At 39.5% G+C, this 26,401-nt stretch overlaps 1 protein-coding gene across 3 annotated transcripts in view; it reads right to left on the bottom strand.

Moving 5' to 3' along the window:
• Positions 1-26,401, bottom strand: part of LOC126372874 (protein-L-histidine N-pros-methyltransferase) — a 55,409-nt gene that overhangs the window by 14,273 nt on the left and 14,735 nt on the right. For all 3 annotated transcript variants that reach the window (XM_050018798.1, XM_050018795.1, XM_050018796.1), the window contains one exon: positions 21,580-21,770. In XM_050018798.1, the coding sequence (XP_049874755.1) occupies positions 21,580-21,770 (191 nt within the window). The remainder of the gene's footprint in view (positions 1-21,579; positions 21,771-26,401) is intronic.

The following is a 26,401-nucleotide window of genomic DNA, read 5'->3' as shown; positions in this document are numbered from 1 at the left end:
TTACAAGGGTGGACTTATCTCTAAGAGAGATCTCTTCCAGCCAACCCAGAGGTAGTATTAGAGTTTTATATGGTACAGAAGAAAACAGGTATATAGGTAGAGATATTGGAGGGGCTGAAAGGCAAATAGCACTGAAACAAATGAAAGCTAGCTGCTCTTTAATGATCTGAGGACTAAGGTACTCCACGACAGTGTCCGTTACGTGGTTTTGAAGATATCGTTACAATAATGTCAGATATTAATTATGTATTATAAATGGTAAATTACGGACAATGCGCTTAAATCTAGAATCTAGAAGATGCTTGGCTCAAAAGTGTAATAATAACTTATTTTATAGTTGTTGAACTGAACAGTCTATTCGTTGAGCACACGTTTTGGAACGACTTCTAAGAAGAGTCCGAAACATTGCTCTCAAATAAAATCAACTTTCCTATTTTGAAATTACGCTGGCCCTGATTTCTTCAGTCGCCTCCTAATTTAATTTTAAGTTATACTTGTCATTTTCTTATCCGCAGAAAAGGAAAGGGACGCACAACTGATAGCTGTTAATTTTAAAATTAATGAGTGGTTGAACAAATAGGCATCTCACTGATATGTAACCTGTGTGACGTGTGCTGTCAATTTAGTTCTGGCGGTTATTGTTTAATGAACATTTCTGAGAGGGTTGTTTAAATTTCTGCCTAAAATTGACGTGTGTTTCATAAATTTTATGCCTGCCAATCATCCGTCACATTCGTGAAAAAACTTAAAATAAAATTACATTGAATTTGAATCAGCACCGTTATAGCCTAGAAATGGACTACAAGTTATCGTACTCGTGTAGGGTCGTGTAAATGGTAAGTTTTTATACGAGGAAACTTAATAAAGTATGAAAAATATACTCCAGCTCTTACGCAATACCTACAAAGTGTCTCGGAATCTACCATGTGTCGTTTCAGAGATATACTTATAACAATGGCTTGATCAGAAGTAACTATTTAAGGGGTTAACCTATTCGAAATGAAATGTGGCTAATACGAATTCTAGAATTCCTAGCCACCCAAACTCTTCGGTTTGCAGCATCAGGCCAAAATCCGGAAGACCGGAAGTACGGAGTATTTTAAATCTTCGCTCTACCTTTTTATTTACACCACGGAAGAGGCACAACGTTAAATAAATTCTTTAAATTTTAAGATTACCATGTTCAAAAGCCGAAGAAGGCAACCATAGAACACAACCCGCACAGGATTTCAAACATAAAAGCGTTATTAGACAATGAATAAAAATGCGGTTAGCGCTCGGAAGAACGTATAGATTTTATACAACGCGTGTATTAGCTAATAAATATTTACGTGCTTTAACCCCATGAGTCGCTATGTGCGTAGCTACTTAAATATGGTCGTCAAGTTCATAAATAAGTTAACAGCAATAAAAGTTTTACGGGCCGTATTCTTTATCTCGTTTTGAATTTCATCAGTGCGTCTGCAATGTTACTATTGTTAGACATCTTTGGGTGTTTGATTTCTTTCTTTATAAGATTTTTGTCGCCGCGATCATGTCTTGTTGCAAGGCAGCACGTAGAAGAGTTCGTAGTGGCTGAGCGTAGCATTTCTCAGTGATTGAAGTCAACAATATCCGAAGTATGCAGTTATGTGGTGTCAATGGCGTTTCGAAATATTAAATATCAACTGATCGAGAGTAATGTTACTAAATGATGAACTAACTATGTAATTTCGAGCTATTTTTATTTCGCAGATTGTAAAGTTGTTGGTCCTAATTCATCTACGACTTAAGTTTTAAGAGACTTCTCTAACCCGCATTGCTGCATGATCTGGTTGAAGATTTTTTTGTTGATCGTCTATAGATTGTTTATTTAATGTCCGTATACACAACAGGACCCTTCGTCTGATTCGATCGACAACCAGAGTTTCACTTTCGTAATATTTAGTACCTTCCGAGTAGTGTAAGAAAAATAATAGTACCTTTACAGTTAAACAAAAAACTTGAATTAATTTCCAGCAGGACCCTCCGTGGTTTGAAGGTCTTCAGACCATTGGTGTATATCCCTGTATAGCGGTGCATTAGTACCTTCAGATTATCTTCGTTTTCTTTTAAAACAAATATTAGTTTATAAGAAATAAATCTACAAAATTTTTATACTGCCAGCAGGACCCTTTTTTGTTTTGGTGCTTTCAGTCCAGACATTCATATTTCCTAGCAGCAGTATATTAGTACTTTTCAAAAAAATATCGCTTAATTAAAAAAAAATGTATTAAAAAGTAATAAGACTGATTCTTTATCAGAGAAAATATTCTAACACTTTTATTTATGTGATGCAACCAATGAAATAAAAAACAGTTTTCATGTTATATTAGGTAGGTACGTAGTTTGATATCGTCAAAAAGGAAAACACAATGAAAATTATAACAAAAAATAAATTATATTTACAAAAATTTACATTAGGAATTATCAATCAAAATTACAATTACCAATCAAAATTACAATTACCAATAGAAATTATCAATCAAACGTTGTTCAGCGTGGGTTAATAAAGATCATAGTAGATCATTGGTTGCATCACATAAATAAAAGTGTTAGAATATTTTCTCTGATAAAGAATCAGTCTTATTACTTTTTAATACATTTTTTTTTTAATTAAGCGATATTTTTTTGAAAAGTACTAATATACTGCTGCTAGGAAATATGAATGTCTGGACTGAAAGCACCAAAACAAAAAAGGGTCCTGCTGGCAGTATAAAAATTTTGTAGATTTATTTCTTATAAACTAATATTTGTTTTAAAAGAAAACGAAGATAATCTGAAGGTACTAATGCACCGCTATACAGGGATATACACCAATGGTCCGAAGACCTTCAAACCACGGAGGGTCCTGCTGGAAATTAATTCAAGTTTTTTGTTTAACTGTAAAGGTACTATTATTTTTCTTACACTACTCGGAAGGTACTAAATATTACGAAAGTGAAACTCTGGTTGTCGATCGAATCAGACGAAGGGTCCTGTTGTGTATACGGACATGTTTATTTACAAACATAGTTTAGAAACATGGATCATTATAAGTTCTTTTCATCATCCCGAACATGTAAGGTATCCATAAGAGTGTGAAATGAAATTAGTGGCTCTACCTCATTTTAAGTCGGCAGTGGTCTATAATCGAAGCGGGGGGTTGTGGGGGTGCCAAAATAACTAATAGTTTTCGCGGGGGCGTGTTAGCATTTTTCTTCTGCCGGTGACGGGTGCGGGGCGCGGGGGAGGGCAGGGAATAACTCTCTTTCAGCAATGGTCACTAGTGATGTAGCTAGTCGAGTATTTTGAATTCGAGTACTAGGTCTAACACGGTACTTTAAACTACTATAGTATAATAACTAGTTTATAGGTTTACATCTTATAAAGTATTATGCCCAAAATGCTAGACTCGCCTCATAAATCTGAGGGTATCTCTACACTTTTCCATTGCGGGTTGAGCAACTTCTCAATTCGAGACAAAGCAAGAAAAGTTCAATTCCTTTATTTTAATGCACTTGTTCTTCTTTCGTGTCGATGACAATTTATTTAAAAAATAGACCTATATTTAGTCAGCCCAATGCACTATCGGAATGTTTGCAGCAATCTTCAGGTAATTTCAATTCCCTCGTTAAATTTCAGAGCTACGTAACGGGGTAAAGAAATGTGAGAAGAAAATCGATTTATTAGCGTTGGATTAGTTGAGTTAAATAAACGGATAATATACTTATAATTTACGTATACTTATGAGTTCTTGTAGTCAACCAACAATTTTAACGAAAGTTGAACCCGAATTACTCGTTTGAATAGAATATTCGAGTCGTAGCAGCTCTAATAGCTGTGCGGATCGCGGATCATTTATACTTCATCGGCTCGGTTAATAACAGTGTTATAAGACTTATAACCTTCACATACAGCGGGCGGCGAAGAAAGCGATTTAAACGCGTACAACATTCTGGAAAGATCCGAATGTTTCGGCAAAATAGGCTCCGAATTTGACTCTTAAATAACTGTTTACGCACTAGCGCAATAAAATACCGTAGAGAGTCCTCTGCAAAGGATCTCTTTAGGACTAATATGCCTAATATCAGAATACACCACCGTGGCGATGTACAAGAATGTGTGGAAGTGCTTTAGCCGCCATGACAGCCAATCAGTATTGTTGATCACAGGACCGTGTTTAAAATTACCATTTTACTAAAGATTAGGGCATCAATCGGTTGCAAAAGCCAACTGTTGATTAGCTAGGTACCCTATGAAAGTTAATACTCGGGATAATATAGGTCTTGCACCCCCTCAACCTTTACACCCAATCGTTTCGTCGATTGTTCGGGGATTGAATAAAACCATTCCGTTTAGGCAAATAGTGGTGTTAAAGGCTACGTAGAGGTGCGTGAGACTATTTCTGCAAGTTACTGCGCACCTACGTCTGTTTTACGTCCCGATTATCCATCGAAACGGCGCAAAGCCCCTTGTTTCTGAAACGACATGACGTAATAAAGAGCTATTTTTATTCTTGTTAACGCAATCGCGAAGAAGTGACTAGATAGAAAGTGTACTTAGGGAGAGGATTCATTAGGAATACAGGTACCTTCGCGATATTTTGTGGGAGACAGTATTTTTAGCTATTCTACGATGTCATGTGCGTTTTCCTTTCATAAGCAAGTATTTAATTCACACACAACACGCACCCAAGACAGGCCCAAAAGCTTAAAGGGAGACATCGGCTCCTGTCTTTTGGAATAAAAAAAAATATCTTTTTTATCGGAACCAGAAGTGTACCTACACCATCAAGAGGGACATTTTGAGAGTAGGCGAAGAAAGTTGCCTATTCATCTTAATATGTAACTACAGTAAAGCTATGTGCAAATGACTTCGAGTTTAAATCGGAGCGGGAGCATTGCCACTCCTTCCAGGGTTATTAATAGCACGCCCCCGCCGCTACGCCCGGAAAATCAACCCTTTCGCTTCGTCTTAATTACAACGCCCGCTCGCGTCGCTTCAGCGTCGCCCTCCCATTGGCTACCGTCCTCCCGCGCTGTCGCCCCGCGTTTTAATTGGTCGTCCTTAATTAACGCTCGGTAATCACCAACCGCGTCGAGCGAGGGGACGATGTTCCTAATTTGAATTTTTAATTACGACGAGCGCGATTCTGATTGGTCGGCCAGCTGTTTGCATAGTAACAATGCCTATTGTCTCACGGTGTCTTTTTCACGCCTTTTTATGGAATGTTTTGGTTGACTACCGCGGTAAATATACCGCCTCCGCAATTAAATCTTGATTAATTATATGGTAATGATAGGTAGGTAAGTAAGCTGCTTAATTTTAGGTTATGCGTTGGTAGGTGATAGGTTGAACGTACCTAAATCTGGTATTTTTTCCAACTTTAGAAGTATATGAATTAGGTAAGTAACACAAATAAGTAATATGCGACCCTTATGCAGCAGGCACAAGGTATAAATATTCCAAACATATTTCTATTCTTCACATACTTATATATCTTCCTTACTACAACAGCCTTTTATCTATTAGCAGAGGGTCACGTTCTCTGAGGCAGGCATTAGCACATTTCAGCAGTATGCACGGATGCATTTCCCGGGTTTGCATTACCGCACCTACGCCGTGGCTTGTCGGTTTCACTATTAGATAAACACACAGTATGACAACATCGCCAGTTCTATACTGAATAGACTAGACTGTAGATTGCCCAAAAACGTGATGTAATGGAAAAGCGAATGAGACTAAAATGATGGCGTTATTAAAAGTACACGATTGAGTGATCACAGCTACGTAATGCCTAAGATGACTTTTAGGACATACTCGGGATGATAGCCTAGTATGTATGGATCCAATATGGACGTATTTTAAACGGCACGCTCCATGGGAATATTGGTCAAATGAGGACTATTTACGAACCTGCGGCACTACTAAAATTTATCTGCGAACGCGGTGGTGTGGGCACGCGAGGGCCGCATGCCGAATTAGCTCATTACCAGCGCCTCCAAGAGATTTATCCTTCCACCCGCAATCCAAATTTGAATATAGACCATTAGAATTTCCAATGTTCGTTCGGAATTCAAAATTGAGCAATTACGAGTCACCTGCTTTTTCTTCTTTTTCCTCAAAAAGTTTTTATTGATTTATGAGATATGGATTGAAGGATCGCAGCGGTTGGAGTGTAAAATTAGCATTCGTAACTTATTTCTTAATTTCGTTTATCGATCACAAAATCATGTAGAATTAATAGACTAAAAATTAAAAGATTGCTAATCTTAGAAAATAAAAGATTGCCCGAATTAAGCTTTCGATCTATTGTTTTATTTGTAATGTTCTATTGTTATATTGATGACTGTGTGTAACCATAGCTGTAATGTTCCAACTATTGAAAACGCTGATAGGTACAGCAAGCTATCAACGTTTTAAAATTCGTCAGACGTTCAAGGAAAAGAGCGAAAACACCGTAATGCCAGCACAGCATTTTCTATAATTCAAAGAAATCTCATTACGTACCATTAGGCAGTAGATCTTAGATAATAAAGTGGAAAGATTGTTGAATTACGAGCTCATTCATTAGTCAGCGTAAAGGGCAGAGGTGTGTACTGTTCACCTATGCGGAAAGATCGTGCGGAGTTCCGATTAGAGAGGCGATAGACGGGGGCTAAGGAGGTGTTTATGCGTCCGCCGCGACGTTGAGTGACGCGCCTGGCCGCAGCGCCGCCTTAATAAGGTAAATGAGATGCGGCGAGCGCGCACTGCGCTTAAATTAGCCCGCTCACGTGCAGCCGCTAACAAACGCCTTGTTATACCCACTACCCAAACGAGCCTTCTTTGTATTACGATTTTAAAATCGAAAATTCAAATATATAAGTATTTAAAAACGAACCAAGTCTAGCTTCAGTTAGTGGAAAACCGTCCTCATTTGCATCAGTCAACGATCCGCGGCGAGAACTCTATAAAGAGACCGGGATCGATAAAAACTGTTATAACTTTTTGTTCAATTAAAAAGCGTCGATGGTTTTGGGAGGTTTTTATTAGTTTTTGGTGTAGTAGAGTTTTTGCTTGGGGCACGGGTCAAGCGAGCTGAGACAATGCGCGGCGTGGTCGCGCGCGTCGTGGCTGGCGGTTGGTTCCGCGTGCCAGCGCACCATTCAGCGCTAATCGCTTCATTCACCGGCGAGAGAGCGCTTTTTCTTCCATCGATCGGTCATGCATTCCAATCGCCGTTGCTTGGACACTGCGAACTGTCGTCCGATGTGGCAAATTAGCGCCGTAGCTTCTCTGGCATTCGGATGCGTGATGCCTATCAGTGACGGTAAGTTTGTTGCGTCATTATCCATTTCTGTCGTCCCTTGAACAGTAGGTAATCGATCTTGGAAGCGCCTAAGCAATTTGAGTCTTTATTAAAAAAAATCGTAGCTCTATCTGGTTTATGAGGAAAATTACTATTCATTAGCACTTGGTTGCCATAGATACTTAAAGCTAGCTACATTAGTATATAAACTTCTAAGACAGCAAAGCAGAAAATCAGCTTTGAAGCTAGATTTTGATGAACGGAGGTGTCGTCAGCGGCCATTGTGGAGAATTTCACGGATAGTTGAACTGCGCGTGAGCAGTACAGTTGCAGCAACCGCGAGCCAATCAGATTCACTCACGCTCCTTCTAGAATTCGATACGCACTTTACACATTATACCAATTAAAACATATTTCACTTCCAATAGATGAAAAACTGGTAAGTGAGCGTGACTATAAAATATAAACCCTCTTTTTGCGGTTTGACGAATGATCCAATTTATGAAGTGTGTCTTACAGCAAAGATATTAAAGTTGAAGTTAGGATGGTAATCACACTTAATTTACACTTTAATAAAACAACTGTGGCTTTTTTCGTTAGGAGCTAAAATAAGTGAGTGAAGTAACTAAAGTTATAGAGTCGCTTATAATTTGTACAATTTACACATATTTGTGTCTTAGGAACATGGCGGAAATAGCCAATAAGTAATTATGTTAACGCCTTGCTGGAAATGTGTCTCTTCTTAATCAAGAATTGAGCATGATACTTCACCATGCTGCTTTACTGCGCGGTGTTAAAGATGTCGTTGCCAACTTAGTTGCAAGACTTGGCTTAACGTTTACTTCTAGGTTAGTATTATATGTTAATACATACAAATGGGAATAATATATATTTACATAAAATCACGCCTATTCCGATGGGGTAGGCACAGAGAACGGAATTCCGCTTACTACGAAATGGAAATGGGAATAATATTCCTGTATTACCTATAACAAATAACCGTTATTGGAGTAAGTTTTCCTTTTCACATTGCATCACACCTGTCTCTCTGGGTAAGCAGAGGTATTATATTATATATAGATACAAACACATTGACTGACTGACTGACTGACTGACATAGATGTTCTCCTAGAATAAATAAAATATACACCCACTCTAACTATATCTAAGACCTAAGTAATAGGGAGCGAGCCTATTGCTATTAATCGGGCACAAATCCTGAAAACCACGTGATATTTATGATCTGCGTCTCAAGCTGGAATTCAAACTCATAAAGTCGGATTTAATCATTTAGAGCCCGACCCAGGATTCGAATCGTTCCATTTTATTCAGTACAATTTTTGTTTTAAAACAATATTTTACCGATATACCTATAGTTATACCGACCTAATCAATAAATCTGACCCTAATCGATAAATAAACAAGCGAGCTGATAGATTATTGAAGTAAAACCCGTTTGGAGGTACCCGCGCACGGGAGCGGCGCGGGCGCATGCTAGTATTCCACTAAGCTACCGTGAAATAAGCACCGCACAATCAACCACCTCGCTTACGTATGCCTCTTATATAATAGTTTTTTTACAACCAACGTTGATACTGATACCTCAAGGCTTTTATTTTTTTGTTTGAAAGTCCCTCAATACTTGGAAGTTTGTGGAAATAAAAGGTGGCGAATGTGTTCCCTATTTCCTGTATACTAACTACCGAATGATTAATATGGAGTAGAATATGCAAGTGTAATAAGATAACAGTTGGTAAAATGAAAAAAAAAAAAAAAAAAAACTTTTCCTTTTTAATCCTTTCTCTATGTGGCTAATAATATAGTATTAGAGTGATGCAATACATATAATATAGAGTCTTTTGGAGTAGCATACTGAACAGGTAATGCGTAACTAATCGTTTTTAGAATTCCGTAATCGATATTACCGTTGCACAGGTTGATAACGATTCTCATATGTATATTAACTTTATAAAAATCATAAACTTCGCAGAAAACTATGGAAATGATGGAATTATTAGGTTGTATAACAAAATTATAGTTTAGGAAGGATTCCCTTAAGTTTGTGTCTCATACACACTTGGCCGGGTTTTTTCAAGTGAAATAAAAGGAGCGGAGTGAGCCATGCGTGCAGCGGAATGAAAGTGCAATGTATACCAGGTATGATTTCTTTGCCGCTGCTTATAACTAATTTCCTTTATGCTTTATATATTTAAAGGTCTAACACACGCTGAGCAAAAATGGAATGAGACTACTTCCAACAGGAGCTCAGTAATGTGAAGTGGTATAAGGATGTGCAGCAGAGTGTCATATCAGGTCACACGCCGGGGGACAGTGAGTGCGCAGCGCGGCGTGATTAGTGCGGCGCATGCGCCCGGCAGCGCGCGGTGTAACCCAATCCACAACGCGCAGTCGCGCCATAACATAATTAAAAATGATTTAAGGCATTCGCTCCGGCTGCTTTGTTTCGCGCATTATGTTTCACTTGTTCGCGTCGCCGTCGCGCGCGCACCTCCATTTTTAACGCGCCCGCTCTTAATTCTGTCACAGTTTTTATAACCCTTTTGTATTTATTAATTCCCTTTCGGCTCCGGTAGCGCTACGCTTCTCGGAAAGCGATTTTGACGTGACATTTCTTTGGGTCGCCGTGCCCTGTGTGTTAATGAAGCGTCCGATTTCGGCGCCGCCAATTTGCGAATTTTATTCTAGCTAATCAGATGTGGGTCCAATTCTATTTCTAAATCTGGTTTTTTTTATGGGTGACCCCGTCTGAAGGTTTGTATGGTCAGCTGTATGCGAGCCCAGGTGCGTATTTGACCGGCAGTGGTGACCGATTGACGTCATTGCGCAGGTAATAAAGTCACGTAAACAATGGCAATTCGCACACACGGAGCGTGGTCTGCCAGCGTTTAAGTAAGTATTAAAAGGATTAACTTCGGCTTGTTGACGCGTCGCGGCCGGTTATCGAATTTCGCGAACCCGGCAACCGTGTCCTGCCTGCCGAAAAATAATTCTCCACGGATCATTCGTATGCGTTGATGACTCTTTAAACTTTGAGTCGCTTGAGACGTGCAAACGAGTATTGAGTCGCAAAAGTTGCGAAGATTACTGCAACTATTTTTCAACAGTGTTATTTAAAAGTTTATTAATTTAGCCGTCAATTTGAGTTGAATGGATATGCCTAGAGCTATAAGGTTGAGAACGGTTTGCAAAACCAAATCTTTTAACAAATGGATGGTCTGTGACCAGTATCATAGCTGGTTAGTTCCATCTTCAAACCTCAATCTCGTTAAGGCTGGCAATAATACCTAAGTAGCAGAGCGGTGTTTGCGGTGGTGTCGGCCGGACGTCATTGGGCGTGCGATCCATCATGGCGACAATCTATCACGCCAGTTACGCCGTCCGCACACCAGATACGTATGTATAACACATGTCTACTTAGGAGTACCTACTTCAATGTCTTTACAGTGATTGGCGAATGTACAGCGTTTATATAGAAGTAATGAACCGTTTGCAGTTGCGATACGACGCTGATTGTGTCTCATGACAGTGATAACTTCTAATACCTAAGAAATTTTACAAGTATATTAAAATGAGAAGTATTAAATAAGCTATTTTAGTTTATTATTCAAATTGCAACAACTAGGTGATCCACTAACGTCTCGTCTAGTAAAGTGACATGATCTGCGGTCAAGTAAAGTGAGCTTGTCATATTGTCTAGTAACCCGAGAACGTGTGACGTACAATCTATTATAGGCTTCGGCCAGCGGTCTAACACTGGCTTCCCACAAGATGAGGCTAGTGACAGGTTTTAGCTATTCGTTCGTATATCTCTAGTGTTTGCAATCTGCTTTCATAGTTTTAGCATGCGGTTTGGCTGTTAGTAGCAGCCCCGACCTCGCCTCGACGTTCCAAAGTCAACGACCGGACGTTAAAATTCATCCGCAGTGATTAATTTATAATAAACACCGTCTTGTTTTATTTTGTTCTCGCGAATGCAACTTAGTAAGTATCCGACTTGTGGTCCAGCTCCATCTCTGTTAATTAGTTTTTTGTGTGTAGCGGCGGGCGGCGGCGGGCAGCGGGCGGGGCGGCCGACGCCATCAAATTACGATGAGTCGGCCTTTCGGCTACCGGCGCCCGCGCCGCACGGAATAATTATACACTCGTTACTACCGTGCTGCGCCCGCGACACCCGCCCGGCCCCCGCCCGCGCCGACCGACGTGACCAATGCTCTCGATAAATGGAATCGGACAAATTGTTTTCATAGATAAACAAAAAAACTGTTATTGATAAAAGATCTTTTTTTTACTACGAAAAAACGTAGATAGGCTGCTACGGTTCGTAGTACATAGACGCGCATTTATTAGACATCAACGTGCTCTGCAAAAATATTATTAACAACGTAAAAGTGGAACAGTATCAATAAGTATTCGATATGCAATCGCATCGGTTGCTTCGGCTTCTTCTAAACGCCTCCACGTCGAAAGCGAATGGATAGGAAGAGCACGCGCGCATCGAGTGTCGACAATAAATTCCATCGATAAAATCGGCGGCGTCGATGGCGCGCCCGGTAATTTCTTAACGACAGCGTAACCCGGTGGCGACGCGTGCGCGGACGCATTTTATTTCTCTCGCATCAAGAGCCGCCTCCGAAATAATCGTCCACCACTCAACATAGATGGTAATCAAAGCGACTATTAAGACCGTCTTAATGTAACTTTTTTGATGAGAGAGACAATTAGGGAGAATTGGATCAGAAAGTATGGGCGCGCTTTGCTCGTAAGAAGGCTGATGTTAAAGATTCACTCGAGCGATTTTTATGATAAGGCTAATAAGAGCAAGTAGTTTATTGTTTTATTTGTAGCCATTTCTCTTATATGTGCACTTAGTTTGTTGTAACTGCGTATTAGTCGTAGAGACAGACAAACTTGGTTTATTAGTGGGAGATAATGAGTATGAGCTACCGGTTGTATGGGCTGAGGTATGTTCGGTTGGATGGTCGTCTTTGTGGTTTAATTGAATATTGGTGGAGCCGCTACTGCGTCATTGTTGCCGCATGCACTCTGTCTGAATGATCTTCCAACTAATTACTGTCGGCCGCTCACTAATGTAGGGCTGCCACTGACATTATCCGCTTTAATAAATAACTAAGAGAGGATTTAAAATATGACTTTTAATTCCAAAGTAGGCGTTTAAAGTTAGTTTTGCATACCAAATTGTTTTGTTGCGATATTTGTATCCGTTAATTAACAGATATTACATTATTATATGTACGTTTTGGCATAAAATGTAAGTACAATAAATTAGTCTTTAAATAAATAATTAATAAGTAACTGTAATTACGCACTGTTAATTTATTATAGCACAATAAAGTATTTTATATTTCTATGTATTGTAGAGCATGGTGCATAATAGAGTGGAATGATTTATATATACAAAAAAAAAGAACAAGGAAGATTTGGTCAAACGTATGTGGCATAATAACTGTAGGTTCGTGTGTCCTTGGGTTAATAATATTACTTACTAGTAGCCTTAGGTGAACGTCACTGATTTAAGAGCGGGCCGATTAAAACAAATATGTGGAATGAAAGTTGATATGGTCTGAACCGCTCAACATCCTGATAATTACTAACGTACGTAAATGTACTACTCGTAATTGCTCTATCATTTATCAATCACTGTCGGATTGCACGACTTCGGTATTCTCATTAAAGTGTTTCAATTTAAGTGGAACTTAATTGATCTGAATGCCCCGCCGCTCCGCCAACCCTGACATGGTGTTCGTGGCTATACTACGTGCAGCTATGTTACATTATCTTTAATTAAAAACTCCAAGGGACCATCTCTAGATTAGTCCGCGCGGTAACAAAAAGGGTTACGAGGGATAAGGCAAAACACCGTGATTCGTCACGAATCACAGCTTTATTTTTATTTGAAAGAACCCTTTGTTAAGGTTAACCGAATTTGCTGTTCAATAAAAACTGGCTAATTAAGAAATGTTCGAACTGCCGTTAAAGGTTTTGGGTTTCTTTTCGTCTGGAATTTGGACTCGATTTTATACGATTTGTTTTGGTCTACCGTTGAGATTTATGAATGTGTGATATCGGGAGAACACTCTAGCGGGCTTTTTACTGCTTGACCATTTAAATGGTATCGACGACTATTACAATAGCGGCAATACATTTCCTCTAACGCCATTGACAATTCCTTACAGGGTATATGGGGAAATTGAGAGGTAAAGGGGAATCCGGGTAAAACGCTAGATCATGTCCAAAAACCAAACAGACAACTCGCAGCCACTGTTGATACGAAGTCTAATGGATACGATGAACCTAATGGTAACAAGGGATCAGCCCGTCGCCTATAACAATTATTAGCTACTTGACAACCTAGTTAAATGGGATACTTTTTACGAAATGTCAAAATGAACTTGTCATGTCAAAAAGACTTTGAAGATTGTATGGAAATACTGTATTGTGACGTCATCAATAAAAGCGGTCAACCGTCGTACTCATTGTCACTTAATTCGCGAATAAAATTCGAAGTCGAAAAATAAAATGAGATTGATTTGTGATCATCTTAGACTGGCGTCTATTTGTAGATTAGCATTTTATAATTTGTCTCGGACCCAGTCAAGTAAGCAATTGTCCATCATGAAAGGATCCTTCTGTCGGATTTTACGACATACCCGGGAAGACAAGCAGCGGAACGTGTTATGTTTTTATTCGCTTACAGTCCAGCATAGAAGCTCATAGAATAAAACAATATAATATGATATAGATGGTTTGTATATTCTTTATTGCTTTAAAAACAAAGGAATTTACACATAATTTATGCTTACGTAAAGCACGATGGTGCTGTATTAATGCAAGCTTACCTATACATAAAGCTTCACCCCCTCTCTAGCGACTAATAAAGGCATGTCCTACTCTACAGTCATGAGCAATATAATGTACCCATTTTAGGACTCTGTCGCACTAACATATTTGACATTTAGAGAGACTTGCAGTCCAATTTGTCAAAAAAGTTATGTGACATGGTACCAAAGGGTATACATATTAATGCTCGTGACCGTACGCTATCAAACGCGGTGGTCGATCATGTCGCCTGCTTAGTGCGATAATGGGCGACATTACGCGTTATACCGAACATTCCAGAACCTGCCCAGCTACAATAGACGTATTGTCTCCGGAACGATCTCGTGTGAATACCGCTTACCTACACAGCTATGATGAATATTAGGAGTAGGTGAGTATTTTGAGTTTTGGATGTCGTCGTAGGCAAAAGACACTAAGTAGTGGCTTTTTTATTAATCACGGACTGGTCCGAGTTTGCATAGGACCGCCAAAAATGGAAAGAGGAAGGGGAGGCCTTTGCCCAGCAGTGGAATCTTGTAGTAGGATTAGATTAGGATATCAAAAAAATGTGTAAGTAATAACTACCTAACGCACGAAAAAAGTGTAATTATTAAATCTGAAGTCCTAAATAAATGACTTATTATAACTCTACTTTAAAGGTATTTCTGATTCTATATAAAAGCCCCATGGTTCCACTGTTGCTATGTTGATTGTCAATCTTTTTCTCTCGTGTGGCTTCTGAGTCCTGTGATCAACTTCATCAACCCTGGTGTCAGGGTTGCTACCTCTGATATAGCTCGTGTAACAACATAAGTACTTCGTATCATCTTACATTTGCGGTAAATCGGGAGATCAGCCTGCATTGCCCTAACCAAACTATCGTTTACAATGTGATTTTTATATGATATGTCTCCACTGGGATTCGTACCCGGGATCTCAACGCTCAACCACTGGACCACGGAAGCCGTTAATATAAACTGACATTATCACCGAGTGGCTGATATGGAACGGTTCATTTGAGACGTCAAGCGCAGACCATGGCTACTCGTGCATGGTAGAATAATAGCGAGGCAATTGTGACGTCATCGTTATGACGTAAATGAACGAATAGCTACGTAACTGTGTGGATGCAATGTGACAAAGGCTGAATTATAATATTGCGTGATTGGAACCCGGTGGGTTTAGCTCTGGTAAATACATAAATAATAGCTTGCTGTCGTATTAGAAGATCTCTCTCTAACTTTGTAATTAAATAATCAATAGAAATGAAAGTGGGTCATAAACAAAATAAAATCATAATTCATATCAAGAGTCTAAAACCGGGGAGTAAAAAACAAAAAATAAACTCGCACTTTATTGGATAGAGAACGACGTGTAAACAGTTGGATAGTATGGAAAAAGAAAATATGCATAAAAAGTAATGAATTAAAATTGTCTCGTTCTATATATCAGGGTAGGCTTTGGCGTGTTCCTTTACGACCAGGATAATGCAGTGTTTAAGTTAACAAGGCTTAATCACTTGGACAACATCTGCCGATAAGAGGCGAGCATTTCACAAATTGTGATATGGCTTGTAGGTGTTGATGGTGAGTGCGGGGCGCGGACGGCGCGGGGCGGGAGGGGGGCGCGGATAATTGCGCGGCCGCAGCCTAATGTGCGGTGTCGCGGAATGTGGCACTTTCCATGTTAACGAGCCTGTATGGCCGCCCCATCACGCGCCGTGCCACTGTCCACGCACCGCAACGTCCGCTGCAACCTTCTTCACACTACATACAACACCTATTTGCGGTGGCACATCCTATTTTACAACTAAATTTATGATTTATACTGCAGCCACTTAGCTAATAACGATGTAAAATGGCACGGTAGAAGCAATTTCTCGGAATGAATACGGCCTGGCTGTCTGTAACGTCAACGCGAGACGTACGCTTTCATTACGTGCGGAAATAAATCAAAATAATACCGGCGTAAAAGATAGCGAATGGAAAATCAACCCCCCCGGCCCGCGCCGCACCCGCGCGCTCCATGATTTATGCCGGTAATTTTCCGGGCGGTTACGAAAGTAACTCGCGATTTTTCTCTCTGCACACACGTAATTAGGTAATTTTTATGGATTGGCGCAAAACGTGGGGTTACGTTAATTTATGTATGTTGTTATTTACTTGCTTTTCACGTGTTAAGGCGTAACAACATTTTCACAGGCTTATCATATTGTATATAACACAATAAACGCATCGTGTTCATGTAGCACTATGTAAATGGATATGTTTGCGTAACAGGATTGAATAAAAAAGAAACAGAACCTTCAAAAAGTTTTGTTTAAGTAACAGTAAGGTACGCAGTAATAAGAAACAATTTAATTTAAATATTTTAGTCGGTAGAGTTATAAATGCGAGGATTAATAAAGCATACAAGCCGTGAATTAATAACCGCGTGCGGACCGGTCGGGCACTGCCGGCTTGTTCTCGTATTAATTTCTGTCACAGATTTAATTGCTCACCTCTGGCTTAAGCTTTTTAATAAATTCGAGGACAGAAAGAAACGCGACGCGACCAAAAAATCCTCAGCGAGGGCGCGCTCCACCAAAAAAAGGACGTATTTTAATTTATAAAAGACAGGACAAACGATTAATAATTTATTTGTATCCTCCGTTCGTTGAGCCGAGCGTTAAAAACAACCGTTAAAACCGACGACTTTGTATAGCTCGAGCTTAGTCCGAAATGCCAATTGCGGGTAGACACAAGTATACAGCGAGCCGGAATGTCGCTTTAAAAAACCCCGCAAATAAATAAATCGCGTCGCACGCACCAGCCGCGCAAAAAAACGTCCACCATATTCGATTCTTTAATGTGATTTAAAAAAAATAGAAGTAAGCGGAGGCTGGCTCCGATTGAAAATGAATGAGGGGAGCGCGATAGTGGAAATTAGCATTGAGGTAGGATTCAGGAGCGGCCTTTGTGCGATCATATCGAGGTGTATTCTTTGCGCTTTTTACGGCGGCGCGGATGGCGCGGCTCGCGGCCCTATTACCATTCTGTCGCCTTTTTGTTGCGAATAATTACAATCGCGCTCCCAAATTATTTGGAGGATACGTTTACGCGTCGTAGGTGTCGGTAATGGCTCGTGGAGAGATTAGGTCCATAACTCGCGGGAGTAACAAGAAATATAGTCATTAAATTAGCATAACGGTGGCTCTCGTTACAGCAGTGCGGGGCTAAATTTTAAATTTGTAACGACTACGATGGTATCTGGTAGACTGGCGCGGCCAGTGAGATTCATAAATTAGCGATTACGCATACAAGCAATAATAACGGTAACAATGGGATTGAATGCAGATGAGGCTCGGTGGCTGGGCGAGCCGATCGACATTTGTATGCGATATCTAAGCGCACAATTGGATGCCGGCGCGAGTCTTCGCGCTAATGGTACACTATCGAGCCATCGCGGCTCTTGAGAAGTGGCGACCGCCGCGGAATACGGACCACACGGCGGCGGTTACTGCGCACAATAAATAAATAACATTCGCCGCACCTACCCTAAACACCGAGCGCATTATAATCGCAGATCCTTGCTAACAACTGCTTAATGGATTTATAAAAAAATATGCAAACACGTAGAACAGCTCTATAATTCATTCGAAACTTAGTTTTATAAAACAGTCGAGCAGCATTTCATTCATACTAAAAAAAAAAAAACAATGTTTGTTAAACACAAACCTGTATGGATTCAGTATTATAAAACACACACTTAAATTAAACATGCGAATCGTATGACACCATTTGTGAAACCTCATTATATTTAATACAAGCCCGCGCAATTAGGAAGCAATCAAAAAAAGGGAATAATGTTTAACGACGCCAAAATATTCATTTTTGCATACAATTTAAAACATCTGATAATTAACGTGTCCAATAACAATCATGTTAATGTTTAATGGTGTTGCTACTTTACGATAATATTTGCATGTTATTATTATAACCAGGCAGTTCCTTAACGCGTCAGAACTCGAATTAAATTCGAAGAATTTTGTCATAAACGAAGTCCTGTTTCGGCGAAGTCTGTTGTTATAAAGATGATGCAAGGTTAAATCCATTATGAAAATGCGTACTTTTGCCCCAAGTCGCGTTGTACTTGTAGAAGTACCGTGTAATAAGATCTTTTACAACAATCAGTTATCTATTCATCGTAAGTGCAATTCTCACAAATTCTTGCGCGACAGAGGTCTAATCACTACGAGTATCTCGTTGGTCTAACAGAAAACTCGGTGAAGCGTTGGTACTTACTTACTTCATCTTGCTATGGATGTACCTCTGACTAACCCAATTGGGAATCTAGCCGTGAGCTTATACTTTTTTGTTTTATGATCTCTTATTGGAATTTTGTTCCTCGGTCAATTCTTAGACAAAGTAGGAGCAAACTTTTCGGCTCGCAAATAGCAAGAAATTGTAATAAATCCTTCATGCAATTTCAAGTAGCAAGACGCCATAAATTACGTCTCGTCACATTTTGTTCAGTGGTCAATATTATCAATACGATAACATACGGCATTTCGTTGACACCGTCTAAATTAACGACACCCGGTTACATATCGACTTGCCAATTGATTTTGACTGTCTCTCGTGTCAATGAGCCCCAAATTGTGGCATACTTATTGACTTCCAGCCTCCAATCTGTATTCAAAATCGATTAAAACATGCTGTTGTGAAGCGCACACAGAGCAGATTCAATCGTAATATTAGGTTCTTGCGTTCAATTCTTGTTGATGCGGGCAAAGCTACAAACCTCTTCGAAAACAATTTGCAGTAACAACCTTTGGTAGTTGTATGTCGAGAAAAAAAACTTTAACTTATATGAACTGAACTTTTTGAAATCAGCGACTGACCTGGTGTCAGGGTAATTGTTGAGCCGCCAAAGGCCCCTGACATGGCTCATGTAACGACTATATACCTACTTACTGCTTAACGTGCTCTCCGAATCTCGAATCGTCTTACTTTCGGACAATCGGGTGATCAGCCTGCAATATCCGAACCTAACTAGGCATCACAAAGTCATTTTTGTGATAATTATGTCCCCATCGGGATTCGATCCAGGGACTTGCGGATCGTCCAGAATACAATACATATAGTATTTCGTATCAACGTTTAACCAGTGGACTACAGAGGCCGTTAAAATATCTAAGCTACATTGATTATGACAAAATGCACCAAAACAATCAATAATTTATTTCCAGTAATAAGGAAGTTAGTAGATATAAATCAAAATCAACAAATTGAAATCCATTGAAGATAGATTCAGTTAAGTAAGCATTTGAACCGGAAAAGTCAATAGCGTTGGCAGCGAGCGTTTATTGAGTCATTTATCCAAAGTATGAGCTCTATGATTAATATCCCGGATATTTAGTAGGGGGTGCTATCACGCCACCGAACATTCGTGGAAAAACACCCATATATATGACTTCCAAACAGTTTATTGATTTTAATATACTGAGAAGCGCTAGTACCTACTAGTTCTGAAACGAATGAGGCGGTTGCATGAATGTGTATGTTTATATTAAATGTTGTGTTGACGTTCCACATTATCTGTGCTATATGCTGCTTATTCTGTGGTAGTCCAGTTGGTAGAACGCTTGCATCTCAATTTGAGGCCGCAGGTTCGAATCCAGCATAGGCCTAAACCAATGATTGTCGAATTTGTTTTCGAATTCATGTTTGGATCATAAATGATTATCACGTGCTCAGCGGTGAAAGAAAACATCGTGAGGAAACCCACATTCCCGAGAAATGCATTTCCGGAGGTATGTGACCTGTATTGGGCTGGTTTCCCTTCGCGGGTTGGAAGGTAAAACAGGCAGTCGCTTCTGTAAAAAGCCGGATCTGTCTAATCTTCAGGTTAGGTAAGCGGACCCTGTGAAAATGGGATAATGCTAGGGAGATAATAATGCTGCTTATTATCCCTAACTTATCAACCGATTCTTGAGCGTAACGGTCTATATTCCAGAGGTTTCTTTAATATTCTTTTTCGAGCAATCATAAAATTTTACTAAACAGTATAATAAGTAAACAATAACCCAAGTTTTGTTAGATATTTTCTTTTCAATGTGTTTGCTTTATAAAAATTGTTCTTAAACATTAATGTAGGTAGAAAAGTACTCGCCTAGTACAAAGCTCACATTAGTTGCACCTACGTCGTGCGCAGTATCGAATCAAAGGCGCGGGGCTCTTTGGGCCGACGAGTAGCAAGTGATAAATAACGCGTAATTGAGGAACGGAAACAGCCAATGAGTAAATCTCGTCCGTCAATTTATTTAAATTATTTATTAGTGCTCGGCTATAGACACCCGCCGTGATCGCTTTCAGAGCGCGTTCACAGACCGCTCCGGACGCAGCCAGGGCGTCCGCAATACATGTCGATATCGATATGCTGTCAATTTAGGTTGGCGGAATGGCATAGTAACATAACATTAAGATTACGACAATATTCCCAATTCAGCTTGTCAGAGGTATATCCATCGCTAGATGATATGAGTACCTACACTGCACCGAGCTTTCTGTAATGGTACAATAAGTATACTCAGTTACTCTAGTTCCTACTGGTAACCAAACTAATTTCTAGCTGTACGAATACAATGGTTACTAAGGTAAGAAACGCACTTCTGTTGCTCTCCAACTCTTCTCAATGACAACATTGTATCATCGATGATAGTTTTGGAGTTTTCATCGATAACATCCCAACGAGTGACGATTCGAATTAGTTAATTTGTGCAGATACGACACAATGGATGAGGAAATAATACACTCATACGTACTTACAGCTACCGGGAGATTGTAATTGGCCTAATTGGACGAATCTGGACGCACTTAATAATGCTTCATTGTCGTGATTCAAATGGCAATTCATCGTTTGTGAAAGACATGATTCATTAGTTTTAAATTAAAAAGTTTGACGCCACATTTGAGGCGGCCGTAGTCTAGAAGTCTGTATTAGACTGCGTGATAATAAGTCAAACAATCAGACGCGACTTATAAATTATGACTTGGTGGTAAATTTTGACTTGAATCATTCTTTTTATAGTGTTCTCCTCTAGGTATCTCACGCCACACTCATAATTTCCCATCGGCGTAAGCAGAGACCATGTGAACTCCACTAGCTTGGATTCTGACGTATTTCTTTTGCCACCACCACCATTCATTAATCGTTTTATACACGTGTGCTGATGCAGACTAGATCATACTAAATCTTATGTAAGGATATTTCAAATTTTTAATGTACGTCCTTCTAGGTCTTCCTCTGCCAGACATCAATCTTAAGTAAAATCAGTCTTATCATTAGCGTTATCCAGTTTTTCACGGAGTCCTATCACCTAACTTAAAGATTGAAGTTGACCCTTTTTAAAAACAGTACCTATTGACACAAGTAAATGTTCTACTTACCCATTGATATCGGTGATGGACCAGAAATGCTTAAGCACGGCTTTGGCCAGCAGGTACCAGATCTGCGTCCACACCCAAGTGGACTTCTCGATGGAGGCGGACAGGAACTCTTTGGTCTCCTCATCAGGGTCCAGCTGCACAAACTTCTCCTGCAACTCTGGGCTCAGCTTCGACTTGTCCACACGGTACCACTGCAACAAACATACATAACTCAATAAATTGGGCGTAATCCCTAATGGTGAATGCGCAACTGATTAAAAGACAATTTGCAGCCACTTTTCATTCGAAGCCCTAAGATGGATTTGATGAAGCGTATATTAACAGGTGGTCAACCCATCGCCTATATCATGATGTTGGTCCCAGGCTACTAACACAAACACCTCCACCAACCAGCATAGGAGCAGTGTGGTGAAGAATGCTTCATACCTCCTCCGTTTAAGTAAGTGGAGGCCTGTCTTATGTAGAGTAAGTATTATAATCATTGGCCTTATTTCAAAATCACCTAGCAGAGGAACAAAAAACTGTTGAGAGAACAGATAGGTCTACGCTGCGAAACTGTAGAGCAAGAAATTGTAAAGTACAGGTTAAAATGGTGGTACAAAATAAAGGAGGCTTACATTGTACGAGATATAGATTAATGACAAGAAATCTTAATAAAAAAGGCATACGTCCAAGACACGGTTAATATGGTAGTACAGACGCCGCAATCTAATTTGTAGTCGAACAATCCTAGCGAGGTGTTAATGAAACTCACAAAAAGAGCAATCGAGTGCAAATAAGAGAGCGAGTGTGCTCGTCACCCGTTGTGTGTTTAACTCGGTCGCCGCGGCCCTACAAAGGGCATCGCGGCCGCTGTTAATTTCACGCTGCCTCGAATTAACATTTCTTTACGCCACAGAATAATGACGAATTAAAAAAAAACCTCTCGCCTCTACATGCAACCGTAATGACGGCGGGCGGCGACCGACGCGAACTCATCAGCCAGACTTAATTAATGCCAGATCTGTCTTTATATTAAAATCGAAGAGCTGCTGAGCATAACAAAAAATTGGGAAGGCCCAAATGAATGTAACTCGCCGGGTTCCTTATAAGCCCTTGTGACAATAAAGACGATATCATTTCCACCCTTAAAGGATTGTTCTTTTATCATCGATTCATATCAAGGCGTCATTTCAGATCTTAAACATCGATCAATGTTTTATGCTTATCTGAAAACTTATCTGTCATATCTGAACGGTTTTGGTAGCAGTTGACTAAGACGGAATAATAAAAGCTCTGTATGCGGACGTGTTAAGAGTAGTTAAACGTAGTACCTAATTAAAATGGTTATCGAAGCAACACCCACGGAACCCTAGTAATTATCTAAAACCGGTAGTTGAAACAATCGTCACGCCTAAAGAATCATCAGGCGAAGCTTTTATTAAATTTTTATTGTGCGCTGGTTTGATGGAGTTGAGAATTAATACTAAAGCTATATGCGGTCACACAATTATTACAAGCTTATGTGAAGAAGGATTGATAATTGTTTTTGGTTTGTGTTTGGTAAATGACAATAAAACGAAAGCGTAATAAAGCGAAAGTTGATGGTAGGGCTGGCAGAGGAAGACCTAGAAGGACTTACATTGACCAAATTGGAGATGTCCTTAGAAAAGGTTTGGTACGATCTACTCTGAACCGGCGTGCGTGTATGAAGCGATTGATGAATGTGGAGGAAGCAAGAGAAGTGAGTCAGGATCGAAGCAAATGGAATTGTATAGTCTCTGCTTACCCCGGTGGGCGTAGGCGTGTATATATAGTTTATGTATGTATGTGTTAATAACAATGGGTTCCCTATTACATGGGACTTAAACATAGTAGGCGAGGAGTGGATCTACTATACACCTCGAAGATACAGGCGGGCTATGTTACGTCCATAAGAAATAACATTACAATTAAACTGAACATCAATAAACATGAAATGAAAGGATGAATAGTCTAAATATTCTGCCATGCAAGCTTAGGCGCAATAAAGACAATCCTGAGAATGTAATGGACAGACATAAAACGTACACACCCATCACATTTACATCACCACCGGACGTCCTGCAAAGATAGATCGAAGAAATTCAAAAGGACATACACTAGATTGTTAACTGCTTTGTTATAAGTGACATCATAGACCGGTAGAGAATGTTCAAAGTAAACTTAACGTAAAGAACCGACAAAATCTAGAACAGAACATTTTTACGACGAATCGCAAAATGTATCGTAAAAGTGGGGGCAAATAAATATTTAGTACCGAATACTGATAGCGAATCACGTTGGTGATTATGCAATGCGCCGTCTTTACATTTAAAATAGCCTGCAACGGAACTACGGGTCCGGAGGCGAATTCTCCAGACGGAATACAAATTGTGGAAAATTTTCAATAGTAAGCAGCGATGATGATATTTTGAAATTTATTAATGTCACGAGACATCGAGCCCGAGAATACATTTACACAGGGCCCAGCTTCATGCAATATACACCGGCCCAGCGCGTAATTATGCGCCGCAGCTAATGTAAAGTATCACATTTGAAAAAGAAACAGTTTTGTATTGAAATTGCGTCAATAGATAATACAAAACTGATAAAGACACCTCATGTTGATTATGTAGTGTATTACATTTTGAAAGATTCGTATTTTAGGAAACGTGTTGTAGTTTTCCAAGCATTATGTAGACTAAACCTCATTGTATTATTTATGTGTGGCTTCTGGATACATTTTCAGCTCGTGTAGAGTTAACATTCGTTTGAATGACAATTTCCTCATTTTAAAAATGTACCTGCTAAAGCTGATAAATCGAGAAAGATTTATTCAATCTGACGAGTTATCGAGGTCGAACTGTTTCGTGTTTATTTTATGGGTTACCTACCAATTTTGCATAATACTGAACATGAACAGGTCACATGATGACAAAGGAATTAATTTTAGCTCTATGGTTGTTTCTTGCCATTCGGCGAGTCATATATTTTTCAATAGGATCATTATGCTCAGTTGACTCGTTAGCGCAGGTCGAGGAAGGTGCATCCTCGGAACGAATGGAGTGATGCAGGTCCTTTATGCGCCGGTCGTTGGCCGCGAGCTAATGAATCAAAGCCCTTAGTGTGAGTTTATTGTCAATACGGAGCGAAATATTAACGACGGACGCTCGGCGCGCACAATGCCAAATTAATTCCTATGTAAATGTGTGAAATAAATGGTAGACCGGCTATTTAATGGTTAAGTCGATGACTGTGGCTTTATGAGGCTTTACTCTTTGCTCCGCAGTGAATAGCTGACGTTCAAAAGCATCAACTAACAGTTTGTCCTTGTGGCATAATGGAAATACAATTTCCATTTTTATTGCTGTTGAAGACAAGTGTTTTCGTAAATATTAGCTTGTAATGACAGTTACAATAAAAGGCACGAGACCTGGATAGATAAAGTCGCGCAGTGTGTGATCAATAAACGTATGACCTGCATGCACTACGTAGTGTTGCTATCAAAGAAAAATGCTGAGATGTGTTGTGCAGCTGTAACTATAAAAGATTGTATGCTCACGTGCTCACGATGAGATAAATTGCCTTATAAAGGAGTGTACAGTGTATGCGTTAGAGCTGACAAATTTGTCCGGTTAGCAATCTTTACGGTTACTGTATCGTGAAACATGATTTCAAATATTATGGTACCTATATGTATATTCATGGTCAAGGAAGTATCAAGGGTTAAGAAAGAATTGTTTGCTTGTTAATCGATTTTTCAAGATCCTATTATAAGAAAGAGTTGATTCGATTTTTTAAAAAAATTATGAGCGGTGGAATGTGGAACAAGTTTGTTTTCTTGAGATTATAAAAGGTTAAACAATATAGACATTTCAGATAAGAATGTTAAGTTAGAGTGATTATAGTAAAGTCTGTATAATCTATAGAACCCTCAATATTGGCATGTTTTAATAATGAAAAGCAGGTGTATAACTTAAAAGCGTAAGATGAATTCTGGAAAGTTCTAAGTATTTCCTTATATAAAGTGTATTCCTATTTCCTCGGTAGGAACAATATACTAGGTAGGTAGGTGATGTTGGCGAGCTAAGTGGCGCATAGGATCCCGGTGGATTTGCAGGTAAGCTCCTCCGGTCGCCTGTTTGCCGTTGCTCCATTAAAATGGGATCAGCTCGCATGCAGAGCGGAGTGAGTAACCAGAACCGTATGAGATAAGCATAGTGATCATATTGATAGTGACGCTTTTTAAATACTACTTTCTTATGACACGCTTCATCGTCTTTGGTGAAGGAGGAGGTTTTGTTATAAAATTCAGCGTTACATTAATCAGGGGATGTTCGTGTAACTAAGTTTTATCTTGACAGAAATCCTATCCTGTGATTGGCTAAAATTTCAATCTTCTTCTGTCGTGCGGTTTGTGAGGTGGAGTACCAACCTCATCAACCCTGGTGTCAGGGTTACTATTGAGCCGCCAAAGGCCCCTGACATGGCTCATGTAACGACTACTTAGTTACATCAATAAGTAGTAATTGGGACCAAAGGCTTAACGTGCCTTCCCAAGCACGGATCATCTTACTTTCGGACAATCTGGTGATCACCCAGTAATGTCGTAACCAAACTAGGGACCACAAAATTTCAATAAATTGACTACAGTTGTCAAAATTTACACAATTAAGCATCTATCTTTAAAAATCTGTAGGAGTTAAGACTGATTTGAGTCGTTCCAGCAAATAAGTTTATTCGCTGGTTTATTTGTCTATTTTTAACGCGGACATTCTTATAGGTATCTTCATAAAGTTGAAACACAAAGTAAAGTAATTAC

This window comes from Pectinophora gossypiella, chromosome 14 (genome assembly GCF_024362695.1).
Source record: "Pectinophora gossypiella chromosome 14, ilPecGoss1.1, whole genome shotgun sequence".
Classification (NCBI taxonomy): Eukaryota; Metazoa; Arthropoda; class Insecta; order Lepidoptera; family Gelechiidae; genus Pectinophora; species Pectinophora gossypiella.
The sequence above is the reverse complement of the archived record's forward strand: the minus strand, read 5'-3'. Positions and strand labels throughout refer to the sequence as shown.